Consider the following 20,319-nt stretch of genomic DNA (forward strand, 5'->3'; position numbering starts at 1 on the left):
TTGCTTTGTCTGTCTGATGTCGATTTAGATTAATATTATGGTAACCCCGGCCTTGTGTGCTGAAAGAACAGCTTTAGGCTATTACCCTCTGTCAGAGTCTCTCCGGCCTTCCTCTCCTTTTTTCCCCGTTCTGTCCAGCTTTGAAACTCAGATCTACCTTCATCGATCGACCCCCTGACACGGCCATGTCCGTACGTCCAACCTTCAAACTGCCTTCTCCACGTTTCATTTTGCCTAGTCATCGGCCTCATGAATCGGTCTTTGTAAATATCTCTTTTAATTTGCCAATGGATGATCAGAACCCTGGATCTGATGTCTGCTGCAGGACATTCAAGTATATAGCTGCACGTATGGACATCATCTTCATCATCAGAAGTTACTGATCTCGTATAGTCCCCACACAAGTCAGTACAGATCATCTCCGATCCATGCTCTCTTCCAGGCGGCCGGCCCCTTTGTTGCAGCTGCACAAGTGCTCCACAGAGCATCATGATTTCCTGCAATCTTTCATGCTGTGGTCGATCGGTAACTGTACGTAAGTGATGAAGAAGCCATATTTAGGGGCGCTAGACCTGCAAGCTGTCGACGTTATAGATCATGATCCATTTTCGGTAGTTTGTAATTTTCTATTTTCAGTGCTATATTGCGGGGATTAGTGTTGGAAAATGGAACCCTAGCATCCCTCCTGCTGTATGTATCTTCAAGTTTTTATTAATAAAAATAGTCTGACATATGATATATACCATGAGCAGAAATATGATAGCTAGCTAGCTATTCCTTCGTGAATAATCTACTAACCACAGGGACGAGATCTAGCATGGATCGGAGCTATATCTGATCTTACGCTTTCTATGCATCATTATTTTTCTGCTTTATTTCAAGTTATAATTCAAGTTTGATCTCTTTGAAAGTGGATAATTTCCCATTTTGATTTTTAGATTTGCTTAATATTATATATTCCGCAAGAAAAATTCTACTAATTAACGGTAGTTCTATACCAAACACCTACTTTTATTTTTTATTTTTTTTCCTTAGTTAGTGTGTGGCATAGGACTGTTGAGTAGAAGAATTCATTACTCAAATTAATATTGCCAAGATAAATGATATTTACAGTCTGCAAATTTTGCAAATTTCCTTTGAAAAATAGATAAATTTGAGACTCACATAAATTAATTTTTTAGTACTAGACTATTTTTTTAAAAAAGAATTGCGTAGAACTTACACATTCTAAAACTGTATCTAATATTACTCTATTATTAAATACTTCTTAAAGTCGACCGGCCGGCCGGCCCTCGGGATCACACATTAATATATATATATATATATATATATACTATAATATAGGAGGCAGTAAACATTGATCAATATATATCGTGATTGTCGTGTTAGAATGTTACCGTAGTTACAATAGAATATATTCATAATGTTACAGCATATATATGTGTAGTAGTATGACTTATTCTATATCATAATTAGTTTACTATGTTTTTATTCTATATTTGACCCCATTCATCTAGAAATAAAGACATATATATGTATTCTTTTTTTTGAACTGAGAATAACTTGATAGCATAAACATCATATTACAAAGTTTCTGAGGAAACTATTTGGTTAATACAAACAGGAATGCTCTAAAGATCACAAAGATCATTTTCACATAAAAGGGCATTTTAGCTAGCATGTGAGCAGCCATATTAGCATCCCTTTTAGTATGACAAATACTAGTCCAAGTTGCAAATGATCCTAATACATTTCTAGTGTCTTCAATGATTAAACCACCTGGACTGCAATCCTCCAAGGAATTCTGCATCTTCTCGACCACCCGTATTGACTCGCCTTCAAGAATGAATTCATGAATCCTGGCTTCTTTACAGAAGAGAACAACCATCATCAAGGCATAAGCCTCTGCAGTATATGGAGATAGTGTGAAATTCCTTCTAGCTCTAAGTGTGCCAAGAACCAATACTTTGCAGTCTTTGAGAATTGCTCCAATTCCAATCAAGTTCCTGGGTTCATTGATAGCAACATCCCAATTCATTTTGTATTTTCCTTTTGGAGGTTTTTTCCAGTTCTGAACACTAATTGAGGATGTTGAAGTTGTAGCAGCAGACATGGTAGTCTTAGTGGTTTTATAGTATCTCAAATCTTCACATGCTTGATGGATAATAGCATTAGGATGTCTGAAAGTTTTTCCATGCAAGAAATCATTTCTCTTAGACCATATAAGTCTAAAGATCAGCCCAGCTTCTTCTAAAGCATGAAGTGTCACTTTTTCTAACATTTGTTCCCAAATAGATTTAAAACAGGTACCTTCTAGAGATAGTTTCTGTAATGGTATGCTTGCCTGACACCAAATATCTTTAGCAGCCCCACAGCTCCATAGCACATGTTTAGATGAATCCTCCTCTAGATGACAAATAGGACAAAGGTTATCATCGATAATTTTTCTCTTATACAGGTTGCTAAAAGTTGGTATAGCCTCATTACATGCTTGCCACAGGAACATTCTTACAGCATTTGGTACTTGTAGTCTCCAAAAAGCTTTCCAAGATTTTTGTTGATCTTGAACATTTGAGGTACCACTTTCTTGAAAAGATTGTAGGTCTCTATGAAGATAGTAGGCACTCTTTACAGAGAAGATGTCATTGCTTGTTCTTCCCAAGTCATTCGACCCACTCTGTTGTTCATATTGATAGGTATATTTTTAATTACTTCCATTGAATTCTGAAGGAACATTTTAGAAAGCAAATCTTCATCCCAAATCTTGAGAATTGGGTTTATTAAACCAGCCACTCGAATCACTTCTTCTGTTCTATTGCTGCAATTGTTAGATAGTAGAAAATGCAGTTTTGGCAGCCATCTGTCCTCCCATATCTTCACGTCTGAGCCACTTCCAATACTCCATAATAGACCTTTTTTTAATAGGTTAAGTCCAACTTGCATACTCCTCCAAGCTAGTGAAGGTCTGAATCCCATTTTAGCTTTTAAGAAAGATCCATGTGGGAAATATTTCTGTTTTAAAATGAGAGCAAGAAGTGATTCTGGATTTGTAAGTATTTTCCACCCTTGCTTAGCAAGAAGAGCAAAATTGAAACTGTTGAAGTTCCTAAATCCAATCGACATTGATCCTTAGGTTTGTTGAGCTTACTCCATTTGACCCAATGAATCTTTGAATGGTCCTCATTGAAACCCCACCAAAATTTCCTTGATAACTGGTCCAATCTGTTGGTAATAGATAGAGGTAGAAGAAATATCCCCATAGTATAAGCAGGGATGGCTTGCAAAACATATTTGAGCAACACCTCCTTCCCAGCTACTGATAAGCAGTTTGTTTTCCAATTTGTTATTCGAGACCACACTCTATCAATAAGGCCATGAAAGGATGTAATTTTGGCTCTTCCAATCATCGCTGGGAGACCAAGGTATTTCTCAAAAGAACCTGTTAAGTGCATTCCAGCAATTTGTAGGATAGTTCTCTTGTTCTTAGGTGAGGTATTTTTGCTAAAAAATATGGAGGATTTTTCCTTATTTAACATTTGACCATATGCAAGTTCATATAGAGTTAGTAGTCTCATTAATCTGCTCCATTCAAAAGAACTGGATTTACAAAATATCATGCTATCATCAGCAAAGAAGGGATGGTTAACTCTTATAGGACCTTTTCTCATTGGAACACTAGTGATGCTTCCATTTATCTCAGCCTTGTTAAGAAGACATGATAATGCCTTTGCACAGATAATAAAAAGGTAAGGGGAGAGAGGATCTCATTGCCTTAATCCTTTGGAGGGCTTGAAACTATTTCGAGGTTCACCATTGATAAGAATTGAATAAGATACTGAAGTAATACAGTTCATCACCAATGAGATCCATCTGCTATCAAACCCCAGTTTGCACATCATAGAGGATAGAAAGGACCACTTCACACGATCATATATATTGCTCATATCAAGTTTGAAAGCCATGAATCCTGATTTTCCTTACATTCTAGTTGACATTGACTGAAGAGTTTCGTAAGCCACCAAGATGTTATTAGTGATGTTCCTACTTGGCATAAAAAGCACTTTGATTCATAGATATGATGTTAGGTAATACAACCTTTAGCCTATTTGATATCATCTTAGCAACAATTTTGTAGTTCACATTACATAGGCTAATTGGTTTGAAATCTGAAACTTTCATGGAATTTTTTACCTTTGGAATCAGTGTGATGAAAGTATCAATAACACCTTCCAATGATTCTCCATTGTTCAAAATTTTGAGAACAAAGCAGCATACATCTTTGCCAATTAGTTCCCAATTAGAATGATGAAAGAAAGCTGGAAAACCATCAGGGCTTGGAGAGCCTAACCCATTCATCTGAAATACAACCACTTTGACCTCCCCTTTAGTGAATTCCTTTAGGAGCATCTCATTCATCTCCAGGGTTACTTTGTTGGGTGTATTCGTGAGACATTCTTCAATGGCAAATGGATGAGAAATAGAGAAAAGATTTGAGAAATAATTAGAGAATGTAGATTCAATCTGTTGCTTTCCAGTCACCAACACATTTTTGTTGTCCAAGACTTCAGAAATTCTGTTTATATTCTTTCTTTGAGTGGCATGTGGGTGGAAAAATTTGGTATTTCTATCTCCCATTTGTAGCCAATGTTGTTTTGCCCTTTGTTTCTATTTAAGATCCTCATCAGCTAGAGTTTTATCAATTTCAGCTTGCAAGTACAAAACAGACTTTACATGATCTCCTCTTCCTTCTTCTTGTAACTCACTAAGTCTTTTCAATTTCTGACTGATATCATTAGGAATCTTCCTATTTGCTCTCACATTCCATTGCTTCAGAGTTGAACTGCAGTTGATCAGCCTTTTATTCATAATGGTTGTAGGATTCTCTCCAATAGCAACTTTTCCCCAGGCTTCCTTTATGGTATTAGTATATCCATCCTTTAATGACCATGTTGCCTCAAATCTAAGACATTTGGATTTAAAGCTTCTTTGAACTCTTTTATTATCTAAAAGGATAAATCAAGGAAAATGGTCTGATTTCACAGCAGGTTCCACATTGCAGCTAGCTTCTTGGTACAACAACTTCCATGTTAGATTGGCTAGTGCTCGATCTAGTTTTTCTTTTGTAAAGTTTTGACCTCTTTTGTTGTTTGCCCAAGTGAATCTTGATCCTTTAGTCAGAATTGATTTTAAGGAGCACCATTCAAGGGCATTTCTAAAATTCTCCATTTGTTTGTAAGGCCAAGGACCACCTCCCACCTTCTCAGTTTGACAAGTTGTTTCATTAAAGTCACTACAGCAAAACCACGGAGTGGAGTCCGTAGGTTTAAGGGACTTTAAGAAATCCCAACTCATATTTCTTTTAAGAGTATCTGGATTGCCATAGAATCATGTGAAGAGCTAGGTTTGTGCCAATTGATCATTTTTAACATGAGCATTAATATGCCAATTCGAGTAGTTATAAATAACTACTTTAATAAGATTCTTCCACATTAGAGCAAGCCCTCCACTTCTACCTTTACTTTTTACCACCAAACAAGCATCAAATTTTAAAACTTTCCTAACATCTTCCACTTTTGCTTTTGAACATTTTGTTTCCATGAGAAATATCATACTTGGATTCTTGTCCTTAACTAGAAGGTTAAGGAAATTAACTATCTGAGAGTTCCCAAGCCTTTGACTGCCAATTCTATTTGCATAGCATTTTCAACCACCTCAGATCTCTTGCCTTTTTTCTTATTCCTGCCCTCGTCATGCTAAAACTCCTCTTGATAATCAGTAGAGTTTGCTAGAGAATCTCGTTTTTTACCTGCCATCCTAGTAGTCATTCCACCCTCAATCATTGGTTGTTTTAGCCTAACCATTCTTTTCCATTTAGAATTACCAATGGGATCTTCTTTCTGGTAGGTAGCATCATGATCACCAGTAACTGCATTATGAGGATAGTTTATAGCATTCAACTCATGCTCGCCATTAATATCCTCGCCTGCAACTTACTAATCAGATTTTCTTTTTGGACAAACACCTTTTCCACCTCTAGTCTTTTCACTTTCAAGAAAGGGGTCCTTATAGACATCAGGAAATAGAGATTGGCTTATTTCAATAACAAAGTAGTTCCAAATGATCCTTTTTTCTCATTCTCTAGCTACCTTATCTATTTTCATTAAACCTAATGAAAACGATGCATACACACGTGGGGGAAAAGAAGAGGTTACAATATGGACAGCTGTTAAGCAACCACTTCATTTTGGCATCTTTCGGGAAAGAGGGTAAGATCCCGCAAGTGCCTGTTCCAGATTCATGGTACTGTTGAAAATCAAAGCTGGGCTTCCTACTTTCCCACACCACCATATATTTTTGGAAGCTCTTTCTAATTTTTCAATAATATTTTTGGATTTGGATTTTCTTTCTTGTCTCGATAGTAGCTTGTTCTTTTTCAGCTTGCTTGCGTGCGCTTGTGACCGACCACCCTGCAATCCAGAAGCACGAACAATACAATGTCTCAAATAAATAAATTTTATATTAACCTTTTATAAAAGAGTAAATTTTATTCATATAAATCTTTTGTAAAATAGTAAATTTTATTAATAAAAAATAATTTTTATATATATATTTTTTAAAATAAGACTTATATGAAACTGATTTATTTAAAATTTATGCAAATTATTTCTCAAATCAATATGCATCTAAACCTTTAAGGGGTTCTGAAATTAGAAAATATTTTTTAATTTCAAATCTTCAAAATTTTTATAAAACATAAAAAATAATACAAAATTTTTAAATTTTAAAATAAAAATAATATTCAAATAATTTTTTTATTTTATAATATTTTATTTAATTATTTTTCTCTATTTTTAAAATTTAATAAAATATTTTAATTTAAATTACTTCATTATTATTGACAAAATTCTCGTATTATTTCATTATCCGAATATGTCATAAATAAACTGTTATGGTTGCAGAGAGGGTGGGTCCACCCCACTGATACATGACTTTGTGGACACATGGGGGTGGGGACCCATTTGGAAAGGTATTTGATTATATTAATTACCTATCAAATACTTTTCAACAAGGAATCATATATACATATTTTCAGGACAATGGGATATTTCTGAATCATATGAAACTAACTTCATCTGATTCTTTTTTCAGTAAAGTCTAATAAAAACGAATTATTAAGCATGGTTATTGGGCCTTCCCCCCAGCCAAAGCCCATAGAGCTCCAGAGCCCAATCTAAAGTAAGTGGCCCAATTTGATGGGCAAGTCATCACCCGGAGTGAGCTCACTTACAATTTTGAGAGAGAGAGAGAGAGAGAGTAAAAGCGAACGCAATATCTCCCCTTTATCTTGGACAAAAATAACCCTCAAAACCAAGGACATATTTATTGCAATATATATAGAGCTGCGAAAACTCGCTAGCTCATGATAAAGTGCATAAGAAAACAAGGAGATGATGCGGTCAATTAATGTGTATGAGAAAGGGAATTATGTTGGATCTTTTATAAAATTCGAAAGTACCAAGATTTCTTGTCAAATATGTATAGAAATTTAACATAACAAAAAAAAAGAGTACATGCAGCCATGAAGAGAAGAGCGCAATTGTATAGTCTTTCATGTCCAATATTCACTCTCTGAAAAAAACTCATAGCAATGGAATATGTAGAGTCAAGAAGATGAATCTGGACTGGGGACTATAACTTATATATAATATCCCGAATTTCAATTTTGCCCATCATAAAATAATGAAATTACACGGGTCCTTAATAGGCCTCTACAAATGAATTGAGCCCGTACCACTTTATGCTCATGACTTGTCCAAAATCATGAGCTTTTAGAGATATGTCATTATCCCAGTTATGTCATTTTATTGATCACATTTATTGAGCCTTACAAACATTATCAAAATTTTATATTTGATAATTATACAATGTAAGATTTATAATCTATATAGGTCCATTAATTTAAATAATGCTAACAAATTACTCCTTGACGGTTTAATGAAAATAAGACTGAAATAAATAGATATGATGTGTGAAGACCTCACATTAAATACAGCTACCAAAGTACATACGCCCCCAAAGGATGTCCCCAAAACAGTGGCTTAAGGTTAAAAGTAAAAAGAGCTGATTATAACTTGATTTAGAGCCTAGCTACCTAAGCATCGAACTTGAAACCTCCCAACCAAGTTTATTATTCTTGTTCCCAGGCAATAGAGGCATAAAATCGGCCATGCCATAGACACGAGTAGATGCATTCCCTTGAAATACCCTTAAATGTTGTAGCCTTTCAGAAGGTCAAATTGTCTTTTCACTTCGGCATTGCTAAAAAAAAAACTTCTTTTGCATAGAAATGTAGCCAATGTCATGTTCAATTTGCATGTAATGCACGTACGGTGATCTGTTCGTACATGTTCATTATGAGCTAAATATTGAAGTATCTCATCATAGATGCAGATTTTCATGGTGAATTTTCTCTATTTTGGTCTCTCTCTCTCTCTCTCTCTCTCTATATATATATATATATATATATATATTACTCTTTATTATTTATTTTTTTTGTATTATTAATTGTCAATATATATATATAGAGTAATTCTATTCATAGTCCAGTTTTGAAATCACACACTACACACTTATGACATGGCAAATCCGGTTTATGAAATTGTCCGGTTTAAATCGTGAATCCCGAACTCTCATTCGTGATTCCCCAATCGCCCTATGAGAAATCTCTCATCCCTCTCTCTCGTAATTCGTTCAACTCTCTACCCATCTAAGAAATCCCCTCTCCCCCTTGATTCCCAGTTGCTCATCCCCTCTGAGACTCACGAGTGTTGCTCACCTATCAGAACAAAGATAATGAAGAAGTATGGAGCAGTATGGCGAGAGAAAACTTGTGTGAGCTGAGCGCGGCCCCAAACGATCGTTTTCGTCGGTCGGTAATCCTGATCGGCTGTTTGTTTAGAGAGAGAGAGAGATTGCCATAGAGAGAGTACCTACACTGTTTGTTTTATGGTTTCTGCTTTGGTAACTATGGCAGGTGAAGTGCAGAGTTTGTGAAGTTGGAAACCGAATAGAAGAACAAAATATTTTGTGAACTTTGTTTTTTTTTCCTAAGTCCTATTGTATTCAAGATGTGTTTGGATACTTTAGCAATTTTTTTTCTTTGTAGTCGTTATGATTACATGGGTTCTTTAAATTTTTGGAACTTTCTGGTTTGATGAAATTGTTCTTTTGGGTTCTTTTAGATTTGACTGAGTGAGGAAGGGAAAGGGAATTCGGCTAGGTTAGGAAGATAGTAGTCTAACGAATCGTTTTGAAATTAAAAAAAAAAAAAATGAAAGAAAAGCCAGCTCAGCTGGAGTGCGGTGTTGGAGAGTTAATGGTCTAAGAGTAGAATTACTCATATATAAATATATATATATATAGGGGAGGAATATATAGTTTCATGGGTAGAGCACTGTACGCTTTCTTCAAGTCGGAAATAAGCTTGGATGCTCTCTACTATTTTAGATTCTCAGAAGTGTCACTATTTTAGATGAATTCCCAAAAGTATGGCTGTGTTTCGGGTATTTTTTGGACCAGATTTTTTCGATTTTCATTGCAAAAAAATATAATTTCTAGTCAATTTGTCTATGATCAAGAGTTTTGTAATATCTTATTTGCTAAACGAGTTATGATTTGGAAGTAATATGTATGAGAATTTAGAGCAATGATAGAATGACAACACAACTACAATTTATTTTACAACTTATTAATAAAATAATATATTTTTAAAAAAAATCAATTCATCAAAACAAAATCAAAATTAAAAAAATATTATTTTATTTCAAAATTTTGTAGAAGAATGGTAAAGGATGAGTTGTTTTTATCATTTCTCTAGAATTTAATCGTGTGGAGTACACATTCTGCTGACTTCGCAAGATTTTATTTCCAATATTCAAAATTTTGAGTTTCTCTTGTAAATTAAATAATGCTAAATCAACAATATAAAAAGGAATAATGCTACATACGGTCAAAAAGTGCGTAAGCGTCATGCAATCATTTTAAAAAAAATAAAATCCACTATAAAAAAATTATTATTATTTTTTTATGTGAATCTCGTATTTATTTATTTATTTTTTTTAAAATGATTGCACAAAACTTGTACACTCATGACTACAATTATCATTTCTCTATAAAATGTGTCTTCCATACCAATTGGTACGTAGAATATTTTAGTATTTAAAATCTCAGATTAAAGGAGTAATTACCTGCAAAATTAGTAAGGCTGCGTTTTGATGTTGAACTGAGTTGAGTTAAATTAAGTTGAGATAATAAAATATTATTAGAATATTATTTTTTAATATTATTATTATTTTGAAATTTGAAAAAAGTTGAATTGTTTATTATATTTTGTGTTAGAATTTGAAAAAATTGTAATGATGAGTTGAGATGAGTTTAAATTCCAAACCTACCTCTGTTTTCACTTTCAAATCAATTTCTAGCATTCAATCAGCATCAATGACAGCGAACGATTCAATAAAATCCTCCACTTAACATAAAATTAACATCTATATAACCTTTAAAGAGGATCAATTATTCATGAACAAAAGGTTCTAAAAATCTGACATAGCATCCCCAGCCCGTTCTATATAGTTTTAACATTTTAAAAATTTACAAATGGGAAAGTTATGAACAACAGAACAATGTTAGTGTTGCTGTAGGACTTTTATTAATGTCCTCATAAACATTCAAGCATTCAATACTGAGGAAGTTATCAAGTAAAGAGTCTCAGGCGTGTTGTTATGGGCTCCCGACACATGGGGCACAATGATAGGTTCATACCGCAATCCTTGCAAGTCTTGAACAATGAAAAAAAAAAAAAAAAGCAAAAACAGGATAAATATGAGAGGCACATATTGTATGGAATGACTAAATTCATGCAGCAGAGTTTGATTTTACATGGTTTTTCATGCAGATAATTATTTTCATAAGAAAGGGTATTCTATGACCTTTCCTTTTCCTCTTTTTTTTTTTTTTTTTTTTTTTTTTGGGGGGGGGGGGGGGGGGGGGGGGGGGGGGGGGGGGGGGGGGAGGGGCGGCTGTCTTCTTCTCCTTAGTCCCTCTTTGAACTTTCTTTTCAATTTTCATTAATTTGAAACAGGTCAACAGTACCATGATAAACCTCTTCATTTTTCCTGTTTTACTGCTAAAAAATAAGGCAGTACCTGCTTGATGTTAGCATACTGATTGTCACTAAACTTCTAATGCCACTCTTTTCCCCCCTTTGTTTAAGTTTCTTTTTGGACGGGACAGCACATACATACACTACAGTAAACTACAATAACAACACTACAAAAGAAAACACAAATTTCTTGAACTTACCGTATGACCACATCCAAAAGCAAGGTTCTTCGGATTTGTCAGGCAAATGGGGCAGACCTTGCACAAGAAAACATATATCTCAGACTATTCTGATTTAAACATGAATGTGAAGAAACTAGGGGGAAAGAAAATTACTGGTTCCACTGGAGCTGAAGCCTCAACTGGTTTAAAGTCCGTCATAATTGGGACTGTTTTGACTTCATTATCATGATCAATCACTTCAGGTGGGGGCGGAAGAGGTCTTGTATGTGGAGCAGCCACTGACCCTCTACTGCAAAGTGGAAGTGTATGATGTTCTCAGAAACCCCTAAACTGAAATTAGTATTTACTTAAAGCTACAAGTCCAGGCCTTACTTGACTAGTCTTTGCGTTGCCCTGTACTGAAATGGAATTTCCATGAGGGCAGCAAGTGCAAAGGCTGTTTCCTTCTTTGATGCTTCTGTGTTCTCAGTCATGACTTTTGTGAAGTTGACAAACTGAAAAGGGCGTAAAAAAATAAATAAAATTGAAAAAAAAAAATACAGGTATCTTATTTTTGTCCATCAATTAAAAAGGATAATTCGAGTATGCAAAATGGACCCTGATATCGATTTTCCAAAGGGAGTACTCTTGCATGTGACAGCCTTTCATAATGTTAGTTTTATGCTAGCTAGGATTGAGCCAGCTGAGTTTTGAACTAAATTGACATGCCTATGAAATGAATTATCTTCCAAAAGCATACTAAGTCAGTCAGACCCCAAAAGAGACGATCTCGAACCAAATTCCTCATAGAGCATAGCTGTTTGTTAATAGTCTCTTCTAGATCAATGCATGTAACTGTTTAAACATGATGTCCTACTTCCACCACAAATTTTTATTTCCTTTTTAAAAGTACTCCGACCACAAGAATCATGAAAATTACTCTAATATAAACCAAAAGCATGGTTTTTTTTTTTTTTTTCAAAAGAAGAGGTGTACTCTATGTCAAGATGAGAAGTAACTAGGCACCAAAATCCTCTATGTAAAGATGTGTAGTAACACAACAGAAAAGGTCTGAATGACTTGAAAACATAATAGAAAATAATTTTGATTTGTTTTTTTTAAGAAATTAGGGTTGACACGTGATAGCTTGTGATTGGGCCACATGTTTTCGATTAACGTTGATGGACAAAAATTTAACAGAGGGTGCTATTTCTAAATAACTCATACCATAAGGTGTTATTCCTATAAAAAGGCACAGGGAGCTAATCCTAAGTTGGTCATAACACCAGGGGTGTATGACCAAATTTACCAAAAAAATAATTCTATGGCTCAGGGAATAGCCAAACTCATTTAAATAGCTTCTTTAGCTACATTACAATATCTCGATCCTAATACAAGAGCATCTAGGGGGTTCAGTATTATGCACATACTGTGGACAGCAGGCTGAATTTCCTCACCCTGAACCTCAAAAGTTTTCACTGATTTCTGGCAAATCCTAAATATGAGGTTTAGTACTACTGTCTGCCTCCATAACCTCTCTTTATTCAGTAGACTAGAGTACAAAATTTCGAAACCTGAAGGCTGATTGTTAAAGTAGAGTATTACAGCATGCTAACATTGAGAGATGTTCCTCACCATTGTAATATAATTTTCGTAAGTGAAAATTTGGATAGTTTTACCTAAGAAGTCGAACGAGATCAAGATAAACAGCTTTATAATTATTGCTGAAAATAAGGAGGAAATCCAGACCATGAAAACACTGGCCTAGGAAATATTTCATTAAGCTCGTGCACAGATACTTCCACACCCTTACATGCCTGCTTCTCCTTTCTGTCTAAGTAACGCACCAGCATGACTACTGCTTGCATTCTACTACTACAACCACCACAAATCCAAAACCTCCTTCCCAACAAGGCAACGAAGCCAACCAGTGAATTAGGCATAGCTAAAAGTGTTTGAAATTTAAAAATAATATACAAAGGCCAGGGATCTCTTGGAAGCTCAAAGCATAAGAGTTAACCAAATCTTGCCTATTCCTACAATCAATAAAATCTTATTTACTGATAAAAAAATATTAAGAGTTAACCAAATCCAAGTCTCGCCACCCTTGTACACAAGCAGCCCATGGAGGTGTCTTCTTCATATCGTCAAATTCTCACCTAACATAACGTAAAGCAGCAAACCAAAACACCTTGGAAGGAGCAGCATGGGCAAGTTAGGTGAGGTTTGGATAGTGAGATGAGATGAGATGGTTTTAGATGAAAGTTGAAAGTAATAAAATCTTGTTAGAATATTATTTTTTAATATTATTATTGTTTTGGAATTTGAAAAAATTGAATTGTTTATTATATTTGTGTGAAAATTTGGAAAAATTGTAAAGATGAGATGAGATGAGATGAGTTGGAGTGATTTTTGAATCCAAACCGGGCCTTACTCTTCAAGGGGAAAATACCATCTGTAGTTGCTCAAAATGCCTTACAAAAAGCTCTAACCTGAATCTGTTTACTTCTTAACAGTCCAAAAGATGACATTTTGTGAGTTTCACAAACGAGAATGTTGTAAAGAGTTCAAAAGAGAGCATCCACCGACTGTACACACAAAAGTTTTAATTGTGCAGAGAGCCCCAACATGCAGCAGTATGATCTGACAAGGGCTTGGAACAACTTTCATGACATGACCAATTTTACAGTTAACTTTAAGTATGAATATTGTCTTCGAAAAATTTACACTCCAACTTTTCAACCTTTTCATAGTCAAAGCTTAAACAAGTCGATGACTACTATTGGTATATATATATTTTTAATATAAAAAGGGAAGGAAAGGTACAGTGAAAAGAAAGCAGGAAGCTAGCACACCGATCTCAAGAGAAAGATTGAACCCTGCCATTATTTGGCAAAGAACTCTTGCTTCTTTGGTTAAACAAACTAACCAAGGGGGTATAGGGTGAATGGGTTTGCTTCATATATATATTTTTTTGATAATTAATAAGAATTTTATTACCATGAATAGGCATAGCCTGGGTACACAAGAAGTATCCAAGTGTCTAACCAATCACCACATTCCAATCCTGTGGTTGGAACTAACCTAGTTGCAAAGTATGTGACTGCATATAGAACCTGATGGAGCAAAGATATAAAAGCAAGAAAAAATCAACATGTAGTCAGGTATACACCAAATACCTGGAAATTGTCAAATGACCGATGTGGAATGTTATCATCAAATTGCTGCATTGCATCCCACGGTCCATCCCCCACTCCAACCAAAATGATCGAGAGAGGATATTGGCTGCTTCTGAGAATGCCAATGTAAACAAGAACAAAAAAACATAACAAATTAAGAATACAAATGGGATTGCGCCTTACCTAGCAGCAACTATGGAGTCTACAGTTGCTTTTTCTTGTGGACTGAACCTTCCAGGTGGTGTGTCAAGACTTCTGGTAACCTATGTATAATCCCAGACCAAAAGGCTAATTAAAAGAAGGAAAAAAATGAACACCAGATAAGAATAAAATAGCGCATGGGATAAAACATGTTCCACAAACCAGTCCATCAGCAATAATGACTAGAACATGATACTGCCCATTGGTTCTCTCCACAATGCCAATTGCCGCATCAATTATTGGGGCAAATGAAGTTGGACCTATAATGTGATTCACACGTGTACGTCTCAATTAAGAGTAAGGCTTGCACGTAACCAAGATTCAAAATTTTGGAATCAAGAACAAGCTAAAAGACAGGAAGGCAAGAACCAAAAACAAAAAAACGAAAAAGAAATGACTGACAAGTAACAATATACGTCACTCATGTAAGACTAGTGTAAGACTAGTATGCAAATTAAAATTATGTTGTTAATGGACTACACCTTTTCCCTTCATAAGTACAAGGTGAATAATGAGGCCACAGGTTCAAGACCCACCAGGTGCATAACTTATCAATGTTAAAAAATGAAAGCTAAATTGTGTATGAAATGGCATAGTACTTATGTTGCCTAAGGAATTTCTTAGATGATCAATACCCTTAAGGCTTAATTAAGGAAAAGCTTCATGGAAGTACAAGGAGCACAAGGCCATGTTCGGATTATGATATTTTTAGAAATTATTTCACTTTCAAGGCAAACCTCTATTAAATACCAAAACAAATTTTCATTTCTCAATAACATTTCATTCAATCCTTTTTTCCCAACCACTTTTACAAACCTCTATAAAAGCAAACACATCTGAAAAAATTTCTTAATTTAAACACACTTTCACAAAACCCGTCTTCAAGAATTTTCCAAATAATTTCAGAAAATTTTATGAAAACGCTCAATCCAAGTAGAGAAGCAGAAAATTTTGCAAGAAATAACTTTTCTTTAACCTGGAAATCTGAAAAAAAAAAAAAATCTTTCCTGAATCCTCAATAAAGAAATATTCCTAACCATCATAAACATCATCAGAACTATTGTTTTGTGAGGTACTTGAATTAGCAGCTAGGAAACATGATGATTAAGATGTGAAAGAAAACAGCAATCTCTTCAGCAGAAGAGATTAGTGGATTGATTCATCTCTTATCATCATCATCATCAACGGAATTATTATTTTGTAGAGTATTTTTTATTGGTAGCAGAAAGTAGGACAATTAAGATGTGAAAGAAAACAACAATCTCTTCAACAGAGGATATTAGAGGAACAGATATATATGAACAAAACTCATCGGCTGATTGGTGAAAGGAAAGTGCAAATAAGAAGTAAGAATGGAAATGTCATAAAAAAACCTGCCAGCTTTAAGTATGGAACAATCTCTCTATAACGTGCCAGTGCTTCCTCAAAACCATGACACTGTCGTTGATCGGGATAAAAGCTGAACACATGTTTATCATGTGTTGTTGCTTAAAACAAGACGAAAAACAGAATACACAGTCAGACAACTCATCCATGGCAAGATATCTCTATATCTTCTACCCAAAGCAGAGACATAAATAGATACAAACCATCGCCAAACCCAAAACAAGGTATCAAATTATCTTCATCGAAAGGAGACAAAGTGCGGCCAATTATGGAGATTGCTTGCTCATATGGATTAGGTGTGCTACCAATTGCATGAAGGCTTTTCCTGTTGAATGAATACTTGCCTACAATCATTGAATGTGAATTTCACAAACTCATAATATTAACAGCAGTGATAACTATTTTTTATTTTGAGTTTTTAAAAGGAATCACCTGTCCACTCATTGCTCTTTGTGAAGTCAATACCAAGTATCAAATTTGACGATTCAAGCCCAGCTTCTCTTAATGCAGATATAACCTGACAATTTAGGTGATACTACTCATTATCATGTGACAAGTATGATTAACATCTGATATTGAATAATACACACACACACACACACACACACACACATGTATTTGTATTCAACTTAGTAAAAAAAGAAAGGCCCTCTGATACCAATGAACTAATATCTGCCAATAATTAATATTCAATGTCTCCACCAATCCATTCAAAAAGTCAAGTAACAATGAAAACCTGATCCAAAGAGCTGAAGTTATCAGCTATGTATGTAGGGTGCTGCTTATACCGATGGTAAGTATCCATTGAACTTTTTACATGAGAAGGAGGATCGTGACGAAAGTCATCCTGAGGATTATCGTATGGTTGATGGTAAGTATCCGCTGAACTTCCTGCATGAGAAGAAGGATGATGCTGAAAGTCATCATGAGGATTATCTGGTTGATGGTAAGTATCCATTGAACTTCTCGCATGAGAAGGTGGATGTAGCTGAAAGTCATCATGAGAATCATCATATGTTGACTCCCCATTTCCCATATCTGGATATCACTGACATATATCAAGAAAACATACCTTAATGCAGTGCACGACTCAGAATGGTTTCTTCTGATTAAGATTATAATCTAATTTAAAAAATATTAAAACAACATTTAGGCTGTGTTTGGATGTTAAACTGAGTTGAGTTGAGATGATAAAATATTGTTAGAATATTTTTTTTTAATATTATTATTATTATTTTGGGATTTGTTGAATTGTTTATTATATTTTGTGTTGAAATTTGAAAAAATTATAATGATGAGTTGAGATGACTTTATGAACCAAATGAAGCCTTAACATTACAAGTGCAACTAGCAGCATTTCCAATAACTAATGCAACATTTGTAGCAGAGCCTTTTGTGATGAACTAACACGTGTATGCGTGCTCTCAAAGATTACAGCATTGCATGCTTTCTTCTGTTCCTGGTACATATCTAGATTCCTAGCTAACAGTTGAAATTAACGCATACAAGTAACCTTCATAGCACTAGGAGTTAATAAAATTCAGATAGCAATATGCAAGGTTAAGAATAATAGGATTTACCTAGATTCTACACACAGTCAATATGGTGGCGCAAATTGGGACACCTTAACCAAGCCAATAACTAAGAATCAATCCTGTACAACAGAGGTCATAAACTTGGCACAGCCCAAAACGCTGAACAGAAATGAATAGTTTCTACTCACATAAATCAGCCTCTCAAATTTAAAACAGCCTCGAAATATGTACTTGGTCCCATAAACATTAACTATTCAAGATTCGTATTCTTAAATCAGCAAGCTTCTCCCATCATATAAGCGCAGCCCCGTAAAAAATAAAGTCGACACCCATTAGTTTTATCCTTTTCACCCGAATTCTTCCTAATCTGTTAGAATAAAACAATTTCCAGCACACTCTATAGAATTCCTTGTTACACATGGTGATCGATGTCCAGTTTTTATCGAACATTTTTAAGTCTCAATATCTAGTTTCAACCGCAACCCGTTGCAATCAAACAAATTCACTTACAAAAAACAGAACTTTCAAAGCTGAAATGTTTTTATTACCGATACAAAAAAAAAAAATCAGCTTTAAAATGTTAAAGGAGAAACAGAGAGAGAGAGAGGGAGCGACTTACCTGCAACGATTTGGAGAGACAGAGCAAAACGAAAAGGGATTCAAAGTGATTCTACAGTTTAGTATGCACAGCTTTGCTTCTTTTGAAAAGGAGGTAACTTTTGAGGGTCCGTGACGTTTGGACATTGAACACAAGTAAGTCGCCCTGCAGTCGCGATAATCTTGTTTTCTTCTTATCTTTAGATAGCGTGCACATGTTGAATTTCAACTTTATACAGCTAAGAGCCTTGAAAGCATATAAAATCTCGCTTATACGTTAAAGAAATCTAGGACACATGGTTTGCGATCAAATTCAGACAAGCACATGCTAGATTTATTCCAGGGCAATGTTTTTCATTCTGATTTACATTTTCTAATTTTTATAAACACATTTTACAATATGAAAAAAAAAAAGAAAGACAAAACAAGTGGATCGCACCATATTATCCCATACAGAAGATTCTAGTCTCATTTAGATGTAAAGTTGAGTTGAAATAAATTGAGTTATTTATGAATAATAGTGAGTTAAGATGGTAGATCGAGTTTTGTGGAGTCCATCCAAAATAAGTTTAGATGTATTTGAATATTAAGATGAATTTAAATATATTTATATAAAGTTAAAAAAAATTGTAAGTCCCGCGTATAAAGATATGTTGAGTTGAAAAATATTATGAATTCCACTTGTAAAATAATTTTGAATTGAGATGAATTTAATAATTTAAAAATTAGATATTTAGATGTTAAACTCAATTAGACTGAATTGATTTCAATTTAATTCAAATTTCAAACGGGACCTACTCTTATCATTTTCAAATATTACCCACGAGCGTAACACAACTCACGAGCTCGATCATCACACTCGAGCGTCGGTGTCACTAGACTACGAGAACATTGTGGGCAATGTAAAATAAAAATATGGAAAATTATTATATCTTGGAATTTATCTCTATAAGAAAAATAATGACATGTTCAATATTTATTGTATTATAAGTATTAAGTTTTAAAGAAAAATGAATTGAACTCTGAAAGAGGATATCCAATAGGTGTGATGTTCAGTACTGTTAGTGAAAAGTGTAATTTTATTGTCCTATCAATAATTTTTTTTTTCTTCTAATCAAGCATATTATAGAATAAAAGATAGAATTACAAGAGTTTAAGGCGAATCTTTCCCATTGTCAATAAACAAAAGCGAGATTGGTTTTTGCCCATTACATCACTGAGTGTGCACATCGATTTTGGGATTGATGAATTTTTGCTAGTTTCTATCTTTGATGATGACGGAAGATTTGTTGAATACCTGCAATGATAGGAGAGATTTGCCAAAATAAGGATGAGTCTAGGCTTTCTATGGATGTGATGATGTTTTGGGCGTCGCCTTCAATAATTGCTAGATTTTGGTAAGTTTCCATTTTGGAATCTAACAACACTGCTAGGCTTTAGCTACTAGAGGGTTTGAAATTTGAATTTTTTCCGCTCTAATTTCTAAGATATCCTCATCGTGGTTCCTTCGAATCGCTGATACCATTGAGAAATTATTTTTGACTGCAACGTCAAAGGAGAAACTATGAAAATTTGGAAGTGGAGGCTTCCAAGTCTCTTCTTGCCTTTTTTGTTTCTTTTCTCATGCTTCCTTGCATTCCTCGTAAATCTGACTCAGTTGACTAGTTGCTTTTTTCAATGACAAGGTAGTGTGATTATAGACAATATTATTTCGCTTCCACCAGATAAAATCCATGATAATTATTGTGAATAACTGGAAGTGGTATTTTTCCTTGTCTCGTAATCCCAAGATCTATTCAGGATATATGATCATTCTTATCCAATCTGAGATGGAGTTGATGGGCAAGTTTGCTAAATTTAATGGCCAATTGTTTTGTTGCCATAGTATCCGGTTTATTGGACACTCTATAAAAAGATGTAACAAAGTTTCTTCCGCTTGATTGCACAGTGGACATTCTGTTGATTCAAGTTAAGGAACAATTGTGATGATCATTGATTTGGTGGGGAGGATGTTCCAGAGTAGCTTCTAGAGTAGTACCTTATGACGGTCATGGATTCTTAGACCCCAAAGAGGCTTGAAAAGCTCCATCATCATATCT

At 34.6% G+C, this 20,319-nt stretch overlaps 1 protein-coding gene across 7 annotated transcripts; it reads right to left on the reverse strand.

The window, feature by feature from the left end:
- Positions 1–10,531: 10,531 nt before the first annotated feature.
- Positions 10,532–18,493, reverse strand: LOC121252440 (E3 ubiquitin-protein ligase RGLG3-like). Of its 7 annotated transcripts, none has more exons than XM_041152080.1 (12): positions 18,243–18,493; positions 16,825–17,141; positions 16,521–16,605; positions 16,292–16,432; positions 16,076–16,189; positions 14,865–14,962; positions 14,685–14,764; positions 14,502–14,613; positions 11,716–11,837; positions 11,497–11,629; positions 11,362–11,418; positions 10,532–10,837 (listed from the first exon to the last, which is right to left on the reverse strand). In XM_041152080.1, the coding sequence occupies exons 2-12, from the start codon at positions 17,122–17,124 to the stop codon at positions 10,754–10,756; spliced, it is 1,326 nt and encodes a 441-aa protein (XP_041008014.1). In that variant the 5' UTR covers positions 17,125–17,141; positions 18,243–18,493; the 3' UTR covers positions 10,532–10,753. The 7 variants fall into 7 exon arrangements, with proteins under 7 accessions (XP_041008014.1, XP_041008017.1, XP_041008019.1 ...); XM_041152083.1 differs by having other exon boundaries at positions 14,502–14,607; positions 16,825–17,160; positions 18,243–18,487; XM_041152085.1 differs by having other exon boundaries at positions 11,497–11,632; positions 16,825–16,979; positions 18,243–18,481.
- Between the last annotated feature and the right edge of the window lie 1,826 nt (positions 18,494–20,319).

The sequence above is a fragment of the Juglans microcarpa x Juglans regia genome, chromosome 2S (genome assembly GCF_004785595.1).
Source record: "Juglans microcarpa x Juglans regia isolate MS1-56 chromosome 2S, Jm3101_v1.0, whole genome shotgun sequence".
In the NCBI taxonomy this organism is placed as follows: domain Eukaryota; kingdom Viridiplantae; phylum Streptophyta; class Magnoliopsida; order Fagales; family Juglandaceae; genus Juglans; species Juglans microcarpa x Juglans regia.

What these genes read in the sequence shown, in the direction of transcription:
- LOC121252440 (XM_041152078.1), bottom strand. Translation starts at nt 17,124, where the DNA reads ATGGGAAATGGGGAGTCAACATATGATGATTCTCATGATGACTTTCAG. An exon ending in GACTCCATAGTTGCTGCTAG is followed by an intron (nt 14,614 to 14,684) that starts GTAAGGCGCAAT and finishes TGGCATTCTCAG; the next exon opens with AAGCAGCCAATATCCTCTCT. An exon ending in GGTCATTTGACAATTTCCAG is followed by an intron (nt 11,838 to 14,501) that starts GTATTTGGTGTA and finishes CGCCCTTTTCAG; the next exon opens with TTTGTCAACTTCACAAAAGT.